Below are 10111 nucleotides of genomic sequence, written 5' to 3' on the forward strand. Positions count from 1 at the left end.
AATTATGCAATAATTGATATTTATTCATTTTTTTGAGATTAGAAGTTCAAATTCTCGTACCTCAATTTGTTGTACTAAGAAAATAACAGTGAATAATGAGAACGAGTAGAATTTTTCTTTTTAATTTTTTTTCTCTGAACAATTATTTTATGTTACCATGTCTTCTAATTAGTTCTTGATGAGACAAGTTAAATAAATGTCTATTTGTTTTGTATTGTTTTTTAAATTTATAAATCAGAATTCTATTAATGAGTCATTTTTTTTCATTCAATAGGTTGGTATTTCTTGTCTCAGCCTATCGATTTTGACAATAAATTTAATTTCTCTATTAAACCGACCAAGCATAGAAAAAGGGAAAAACTTTATTTTGCTGGTTGAATTATTTATTTATTTATTTTGGTTTTTTCTTTCTCAACTTTAGCCATTAAACAAAGATAACTATAAATTTTTTGAAATGTCTTATGAAATATAAAGAATAAATAACATTTTATTCATTATTATTATTCATATTCGGTCACTTAATATCGACTTCAATTACTTATGTGGCTGATGTACATTCCAAATTAGCATGCTAATAGACATAATAGTAAATTATCTATTTCTTAAACAATTAATGATAAAATGATATGTTTCAAAAATAAAATAAAATGATAGAGAGAATCAAAACAGTAATTATCTTTTAAATTCAAGGAAAGTTAAAAATAAAATAGAATAATCTTAATTTCTTCAATATCAATAATTTTGAAAGTTCACAACCCACGTAAAAGTTAAACTTAAAATTTTCATCGATCAAATTACAAGTCTAATCCCTATAATTTTTTTTAGTATAATAAATGTGGAGACGAGGGTTTGAACTTACAAATTCCACAAAAAATAACAAAATGCATTAACTGTTGAGCTAGCTCATGTTGGTTAGTCTCTATTATGACGTCCGGATAGGGAGGAGGAATATATGGATGAACTGGTACCACATTCGAATGATAGCGATCCTGATGTCCACCATCTTTTTCAGTGGGTTAGATAAAAACGTTGATTTAAACGCTATTCTGTATAAATACATCGAAATAAACGTTTCAAAACTACAATAAACAAAGCGAGCCTACACGGACTCTAAGACTAAAATAATATTTGAAATTCTCTTTTATTGAACAAATTAAAAAGAGAATAAATTTAAAATTCACTTATTACTAAAAATTAAAGAAAACGTTTTTTTTCTTCTCAAAACTCAAAAGGAAAGAAACAGAGAGAGAGAGAGAAAAAAAATAAGGAAAGAAAAAAAATCAGCTTTGTCAGTTGTTACCTTCCTTTCCTTTCAGTTTCCACGAAGCGAAAATCGTCCGAACAAACCCATTACCCATTTCCCATTACCCAAAAATCCATCAAATTGGTGCCACCTGTTCGTTCCTCTAGAGACCCACGTCACTCGGAAGTTTCATTTGTCCAATTTCTCAAAAAATTTCCTTCTGATTTCCATGGTAGACAAGAATCCAAACGCAACCCAGTTTGTGTTTTACAATCCTCGACGAAAATTCAATTGTATCCGTGTTATCGCCCCTTTGTTCTAATTTTCAATTTGGGAATTTACTTTTATATATGTTGGAATCAGGACATGCTGAGAATGTCTCAGATGTTGGTTGCAGTGGTGTTAATGACGACGAAGATGATGAGGACGACGAGACTGGTAAAACTATGGCGGCGGCCCAAATCGGGCATGATTGTGATGATGATGATGGAAAAAAGCACAAGGGTAAAAGGGGTTTTGGAAAGGCGAAGCAGGTGATTTCATATCCATTTCGAAAGGCGAAGAAACAAATTCTTCGGCGGAAAATTAAGAGAGCTTCTTCTTCTTCTTTTACTGCTACTAGTAGAACACTTTCTTCGGATAAGAGGGTTGTTGATGGAAGTGTAAATCAAGGCTGTGGTTTCTGTTTCAAAGAACTAATTTCAGATTCTAAGAATGGGTCTCAAACGACAGACCCAAATAACCGGAAGTTCACTGATGAAATGTTGAAACTGCTAATTGAGAAGAATGATTTCTACTCCAAAGAGTGCAATCCTCATTTAGGTACTTGTCTATCCTCATTTAACGGAATTTAATTAGTTTTGTTTTGCAGTTGATGACATTGTTATGGTTTTGGGATTTGTGTTTGACAGACTCAAAAGTGGACACTAGACAGAAGAAACATTAATTCAATTGGGTTTTGTTAGTTGAGGTATGTAGCAAACGTTGTCCATGGTTTTGAAAGGTTTGATCAACTTTTTTTATTTTTCCTTCTCTTCTTGCTAAGCAAATGAGAGAAATTTAGTGTTTCGTGAGTGACACTGAGGCATTCTGTTTGGTCTATTTTACAGTAGTGTATTGATAAATGTTCATAGTTGGAATATGTACACCAAATTACTTTTACCAAGAGTCTGTTAACACTCTACATTATTGGAATTCTAAAATCCAGTATGCGTTCTACAGTTATTTCGAGTTTTACATTTTTTCGTTGTCTCGTGGATGAATCCGACGATTTTATTTGCGTACATTATCTTTAATGTTTTGGATCAAGTGACATTGCTGTTGCTTGATCAAATCGCAAGGCTGACCACTTATGCACAACCTTAGTGTTGTCCAGGAGCAAAGCAGGTCGTTGAATTTTGGATGTGTTAATTTCCCTCATGTTGTAACAGTAACACTCTTTGCTTGTCTATTTAAGGATACATTATTCTGCACTCTGTCTCTCTTATTCTGTGTACGAGAGTTGAGACTTTTGTATCCAACAAACTATTTCTCTGTCCTAGTTCCATCGACCCATTTTAGCTTATATAAGTTAGGTTGGTGGTCAGCAAGAAATCCGTGTTGGTAGTACTTGCTGCGGCTCTTAAACCAACAGATGATTCTTTAAGGGGCTTTCAAATTTTATATTCTAAAGCAGATGCCAAATTTATGCTCATTTTTCTCCTTTGTAGTAAGAATGTAAGGTTCACTTGTCCTGATGATCTAGTGGAGGATTTACAAATTTTAGGAAGGTGGTTCTAATTATATTGGATTGACTTAGAAAATGGTAGCACCCAGGATTGTAGGTCATTGGACCTTCACTTAAGGTAAAAATATGATTGAATTTAGGTAATATCATAATATTGTAATATCCACCGTCAACAAATAAATGAAGAATATATTTCTCACACTCTGTTTTTTTCAGTAAAATATCTGCTTAAAGTGAGTTTGGTTTTATTGTTATTATTGCTATTACTACTGCTACTTTATAAGAAGCATGATTTTGATCAAAGGTAGTGTGGACTTCCACCCAAAGTAAGCAACATGGGCACATAAAAAGGCACTTTAATTAGCTAATGTTAAAGTTATCAACCCTAAATAAGTGATTTGGTTCAGGCTGATGCTCTTCATGATGCTTCACTGTTTCCTATCTAAGGCTTTTTTTCTTTTGAAACTTCTTACCAAATAAACGAAAAGTTCGTATTGCAAGTTAAAAGAAAGTATCTTCCACACTTGCTCTTTTGTTTCCAATTTTTGGGATAAGATAATCTCATCATTCAAGTGGTCGGTGGTCTTGCCTCTTGACTTAAAGTGTCTCCACTCCTATACACTTGCGGGTCACCCTTTCAAGAAGGAAAAAGAATTCCTTTGGATGAACATCATTAGAACTTGCCGGAAAAGAGCAATCTTTTGATAGTCTTTTTGATAATATTATTTTCAATGCTATAACTTGGTGTAAATTATCATCCCTATTTCATTCCTATAGTTTGTTTCATTATTAACCAATTGGAGTAGTATCACGTAACTCCTTAACTTTCAATTTTCGGTATCTCACAACTATGACCTTTTAAGTTATGTATTCTCATGATTGTAAGCGATTGGAAGGTTTTTCTTGTTTAGTTCCTTTGGTGGGGGTGCCATCTACCCCGGCCTTTAGGTTTCTCTCCTTCTTTTGTTCAATACATTCTCAAGGTTTCTTATATATTAAAAAAAAAAAAAAAACGCCTTGTAAATAATGACAGGGTTGGAATCCATCCAAAACTAATAATAAAGTCATGTCTGATGTTCTATATTTTTCTGTGTATAGGTGTTAGGATTGCCCACGTCTTCCTTTAGGAATCAGATCAATCTCTTCTACATAATATGTGGTACTCATGTAACATAATATGTTTTTGCTTTCTGATTTCTATTTCTTGTTCTGTTAAATTCTTATCTTGATGATAATGTGTGAGCAGGTGTAGGCGTTTTAACTTTGATAGAGATTACTAATTATGTGCTAAGATTTCAACATTATGCATTGGAGCTAACTGCTATAGTTTGATCTAATGGTCAAAAAACAAGTTGTAAATTTAGATGATTTTGAGATTTCGAGTTCAAACCATAGAGAAAATCTATATAAGATAATGAACATTCTGTTAGTTATCATTATTCTTTTAATCCTTTGAGTTTTCTTATATAAAATGTGATTGTAGATTTGTCGTATCAATTTTGCCAGGACAGCACATAAATCTCCAATTATAGAAAAATGAAGTGTTTGTTGAGGAACATGTACTATTTATGACCATGCAGGTAGTACGAGTCTTCCTCTATTTTGTTAGATTGGAGTCCCTTTTTGGCTTAGTTTGGTTCCGTATGCCCCTTTGTATTCTTTCATTTTTTCTCAATGAAAGCTCGGTACCTTTAAAAAAAAAGAAAAATTAGAAAATGACGAGAAGATACTATATAGTTCCTACTGTGATATGATAGGTTTGTTCTGTTTGTTTCCGGGCTAAATTGCATTCTTATTGCATAAATAATTATCATGTAATAGGCAGAAGTACCTAAATCTGGTTGCTCCAAGTGTTTTTTTCCCCTTTGCCAAGTGATTCTTCACCATGTATTCTGTGATTTTGCCGTTACTTTTTAAACTCTCTAGTCTATATGGTAGTTATAAAAAATAGGAAGTTTTATGCTAACTACATTAGGGACGAGAAAGGCGAGTTAGACTCAGTGATGTAAGTAGACGATATGAAGTGTGAATCAAGGAACCTATGAGTCACCCATGTGGGTGTATTTTTGTAAGGGCTTTAGCAGTTTAAGTAGGGCCTACTTTTGTAATTCTGTCAGGCACTAAATCACTCGAGGTTTCTAGGGAGAGGGCAGCGAAGTTCTGACTCTGAGTAATATAGGGAAGAGACTGGAGCCTTTCAAAGGCGAAAACGTGCTTGGTTGTTTCTCTACTTTTGTATTGGCATTTTGTGACTGTAGTCATATCAGTTGGTGTCGGGGCAGCTTGCAAGGCATACCAAGAGGGAAGAAGATGGACAACCATGTGGAATCAATGTAGCAGATCGAGATTGGGATCTATAGTGGAGGAAGCTGATATATCGGTGATCGAGACGAATATGGCAGGGCTGGTGGAAGGAGTCAATTAGTTCTTGAAGAAGCAGGAATCGGAGTGTGTCGGTGGAGAACCTTCAAAACATGGGAATTCATTAAAAAGGGCAGCAAACCAATTGGTGGAACAATTCAAAGATGTTTGAAGTGATGGGAGTGGGTTTTGTCTGAACCCTAATGGGAAAGGGGACAATTCTTTCAAACGTATGTATGATGTTGAGGTGTGGATAAAAAAGAGAGTTCTGTTTTACTTGTCCTTCTGTTGTGAAGAGGTGGGGGCATAAGTGCAAGAACAAAGAGTTGGAGGTCCTCTTGGTTTAGGAAGAGAACAAATACGATGGAGCGAGATCATCGGGAGCTGGAAGGCACGGTGAAGAAGAAGATTCACTATAGGTAGTTGAGTTGTCCTGAAATCTGGTTTTATCAAAGTGATGATCTACATATACCATGACGAAAACCTTAGTGAAGTGACCATCTACAAAGTTACAGGGTCTAGAGCTATATCTCGGTTCAAATTTACGTTTTGACTAATGGATTGATCTTGAAAGAGGTATGTGAAACAGTAGCGGTGGAAAAAACTTCCAATCCTTGATGTAGCAGAAATCTGATGTGAGGGTGGTACAAATCATGAACTTGTTGTAAAAGGATTGATAGTAGGAAGAGCATCTAAGGTCATCATAGAATGTATCCTTCAAACAATCAAGAACAAAAAACTAAGTTAATTTATGCAAAAGACAAAAGGTTCACTGTGCTCAGCATTGAAGGAATGCTGTCAAGAGAGGTTATCAAGCACCCACTCATAAACTTGCTCATATATGAATGGAAATATAATGTGTATATATATATTAGTTCAATCAGGTAAGAATGCACATTGGTTGGTTAGCGTTGGTTTTAGGCTCGAACGATGCTGACCACTGACAAGTTGGTTTTTCGTTGGGGGATTTCTTTCGATGGTTGGTCAATTTTGGTTGCAATCCCCTGCAAGATAAACGAGTTGAGAACTCCAAGCAAAATAGTGAGAGAAGAAAAGAACTCGTGAAAATGATAGAGATCCAACTTGTGAGAAGGAGATGAGGGGACAGGAGGGATACATTTAAATAGCGTAAAAGGAGACGAAGAGGTGGAAGATTAAGAGAGAAGGGGAAATGAGAGTAGTATAGAAAAAAAGGAGAAGAGGAAGGAATCGGAGAATGAAATGCCTAAACGTGAACTTCAAAAAAATCGACAGGTCGATTAGGTCTATTTTTCTAAATTTTTGTTAACTCGTGTTGCATGTGAGAATCCGAACCTCTGGCTTACAGGCTAAGAAGCTTTCCCATCAACAAATTGAATGGGAATGTTATGTTAGATTTGAATTGGCATGGTCCCAATTTTGGGTGTTGATGGATGGGAGGGTTGAAACTGAAATTGCTGAATGCTGAGCATACTGATTTCTGGCTCATAATACTTTATTGATTCTGCAGTGGGCATTGCAGGGTCTATCTTTTTCTAAACTATGTAACTAAATAAAATATCTACCCATTTTTATTATTTAAGCCTTCCCACAAACCACTAGTAAACTAGAGTGATGTGGATTTTTGTATAAAATAAAACCCTCAAATCCAAAATTCTGATTTTTTTTCCCTTGAACTATCAATATATCTAATTTATCCTCTTTTTTATTTTGTCGCTTAATATTCACTCATTTAATATTCGCATTGGCCGCCAATCTAAGCGTTGGTCCACTAATTAAAAATTACACATCTATCCTCACGATTATATATTAGAATTCCCCTCTCTATTAAGCGAAACCTCGCATAATCTAGTTATATGGTCTTTTTTTTTGCGCATTCAACAATGCAATACAATGGTGGTGAATGAACCTTCAACCTCAAAAAAAGGTAAAATGTGCGTTTATCTAATTTGAGTTCTCGTTAATATACATAATAACTTGATCCATGTTACTTACTACTTGAAAAAAATCACGGTAACAAAGGAAAGAGGAACAACCTCTGAAAAAACTCAACTAGAAGATTGAGATAAAGCGCACATCCTACACGGGGAGGAGAAGGCAAGGAAGGGGTGGCCAGTCACTTTTTCGCCCTCCTTTTGAAGAAACTCGAGGAGATAAAACCTACGGAAAAGAAAAGAAAGTATATAATAAATATATAAGTTAATAAATAAATATTTTACTTTTTTTTAATAAGTTAAAATTATCGATATATGTTGTATGCCTATTAGAAAAAGTGGACCCGATTTGGAAAAAATAAAATAGAATAGAATTTGGCGTTATCGGCCATCGGGTCACGCGGAGAATGGGGCATTGGGGAAACTATATAAAATTTTAATTTTTGCTTCTACGAAATGGAGGGCTGACGTAATTCTGTCTTGAATTATCACAATCATGTACATAATACTAATTAATTCAATTTAATAACAACTAACTTATGCAATTCATAGATCTAATATTACTTTAAAAAACGAAAAAAATATAGATATAATATTGTTCAAAATTATTCCAGTTCGACTTTTCATTATTACTTTACCGTAAAATGAGTGGATAAGGTATCTATTATTTCTTCTAAAATTGAAGGTTCAATCTCTCAATTCTATTTTTAATGAAATCGTAATGAGTTAAAAGAAAAGAAAGAGACTATATCTATTAAAGGTTAAAACTAGTATTAATCCGATCTCTAGGATTTGAACTTAGTTTCAATTTAATAGATCAATTTTAAAAGTAGACTATTGAGAAAGGATGATCACCATTTACTATCCTACGATTATCGAACTAAATAGGTAGAAAGATAGTTCATTAGCGTCCAATACAGGGCACAGTTTTTGATAAGTTTTTCTTCATTTTTCGAGCATAACTAGTTACAGTATAGAAAAGTAATGCCACAGTCTCTCCTCCAACGACTATAAATTCACAATCACTCTTGCCAACAGGTATGTGATTATGCCTGGAACCAACCTACTAACTCAAGCTTTAGACTAACTTGAACGTCAGAATGTTTGTTCATTGCGTCCAAGTTTCCTTGCATAGTTCGCTACATATAGCACAATCAGTTAGCTCCTCAGATCTTGAATCTTCCAAAATTCAGTATCAACAGTTTTAATTTACTCGCTATAGTTTTAAAATTTTCAACTTGGTCCCTATAATTTACCTTTAGTTTCAACTTTGATCCTATAATTTTAAAAGTCTTAAATTCTCAAATACATCAACGTGATTTGATTTTAATTAATTGTATTACTTGAAAAAATGAGTGAGTTTTCTAATTAGTAAAAAATCGATTTAGATACCAGCATAACTCAATTAGGGTTTATATCTCTGTAACGAAAAGTTCTTCGTAGGTTCGAACTCGAATTAATATTTTTAAAACCATAAAAACCCAATGGAATCTATAATTCAAAGCCATTACACAAACTAGGCTTTTAAAAACGATCTCGAGAAAAAGAGAACAAATCCCCAAATTCCCAAACCCAATTCCTTATTCAAACAATCTGTGAGAAAAAGAAAAAAAAAAAACTCAGGAATCGAAAGAACCACACAAATCCAAAAACAACCTTCATTCAATTTACAGACTCCATTAATAAATCTGCCCTACTTGGGAGCGAGCCTCGATTTGATCTTCTTCACCTCCTTGGTCCCAATCTGAAACGCCATCGTCAACACATTATCCGGCACCGGCGGAGAAGCGGCGAACAGCGCCGCCGCAATCGACTGCGTACCAGGCAACTGGCTATTGAACGCCGCAACCACCGCCGCCGGCATCTTCCCGTTGTTCTTCTGGAAGTGGACCAATCCCTTGGGGAACACGAAGATCTCGCCCTGCTTGATCGATTTCGAGACCAGCATATTGGCGGTGGTTATGAACCCTACGTCGAGCTCGCCGTACAGGACGAAGACGATCTCGGTGGCGCGTGGGTGCGTGTGCGGCGGATTGAGCCCTCCCGGCGCGTAGTCGATACGCGATAGCGAGACGCCGAGCGTGTTCAGGCCCGGGATCGACTGCACGTTGGCGCCGGTTACCCGCGAGCCCAGCGAGTTGTTGGTCAGCCCTGGCTTCGCCAGTCCGTCGAAGAAGAAGTCGCTTGCTGAGAAATTCGACTTGCAGGTGAATCCATTTACCTTGATTCCTGTATGATTCAATGCCAAATTGTTCATAGATCATAATATGGATAGCAAAAAATTGTTGGGAAGAACTGAATATATGCATCTGATCCCTCCCCTGTATTGTCTAATTTTGGCCTAAACTAACGATTTTGCTTTAGATTTATCCTAAAAAGTTCGAGATGTTGTGTTCTAACTCAGGAAATGTGAATGTTCCACATCGACTGGAAGAGTTCAGCTCTAACATTGTACTCATTTCCAATGGTATATGAGTTGACAACATTTCTTCTAGTCGAGCTGGAACATTGGTCACATTACATTCTCACGTCTCTGTAAAAGTTCAGGTTCAAAGTAGACAATATCATGCTATTATAGAAATAGGGAACAAAAACTACGAATAGAAGAAACCCAATACGCTAAATTGAGAACCAATGCTTAGGCAACATCAAGTGTTAGAGAATTTGTGGAAGAACTTGAAAGAAGATAGCTTGAACTTGCAAAATGGGTAAGAAGTAGCTAGGTACCGGAGTTGAGATCCGCGACACAGACGTCCTGAAGCAAGTCGGGATCAGCAGCGGCGAGTGCGAAGGAGAAGGCGAGTAAGGCGACGGGGAACAGCGAAGGAAGAAACTTCATGATTCTGGATGATAGTTTGGAACTAGAAA

At 35.6% G+C, this 10111-nt stretch overlaps 2 protein-coding genes across 2 annotated transcripts; one reads left to right on the forward strand and one right to left on the reverse strand.

Annotated features, from left to right (window-relative positions):
• The first annotated feature begins 1280 nt into the window (after positions 1-1280).
• Positions 1281-2467, forward strand: LOC111023307 (ubiquitin carboxyl-terminal hydrolase-like protein). Its single transcript, XM_022300715.2, has 2 exons — positions 1281-2065; positions 2155-2467. Exons 1-2 carry the CDS (start codon positions 1594-1596, stop codon positions 2187-2189), a joined length of 507 nt encoding a protein of 168 aa, XP_022156407.1. The 5' UTR covers positions 1281-1593; the 3' UTR covers positions 2190-2467.
• Positions 2468-8806: 6339 nt separating this feature from the next.
• LOC111023259 (germin-like protein 5-1) lies at positions 8807-10105 on the reverse strand. Its single transcript, XM_022300650.2, has 2 exons — positions 9971-10105; positions 8807-9472 (listed from the first exon to the last, which is right to left on the reverse strand). Exons 1-2 carry the CDS (start codon positions 10080-10082, stop codon positions 8937-8939), a joined length of 648 nt encoding a protein of 215 aa, XP_022156342.2. The 5' UTR covers positions 10083-10105; the 3' UTR covers positions 8807-8936.
• Between the last annotated feature and the right edge of the window lie 6 nt (positions 10106-10111).

Source organism: Momordica charantia (genome assembly GCF_013281855.1).
Source record: "Momordica charantia cultivar OHB3-1 chromosome 8 unlocalized genomic scaffold, Mcharantia_2.0 BLBB01000008.1, whole genome shotgun sequence".
In the NCBI taxonomy this organism is placed as follows: domain Eukaryota; kingdom Viridiplantae; phylum Streptophyta; class Magnoliopsida; order Cucurbitales; family Cucurbitaceae; genus Momordica; species Momordica charantia.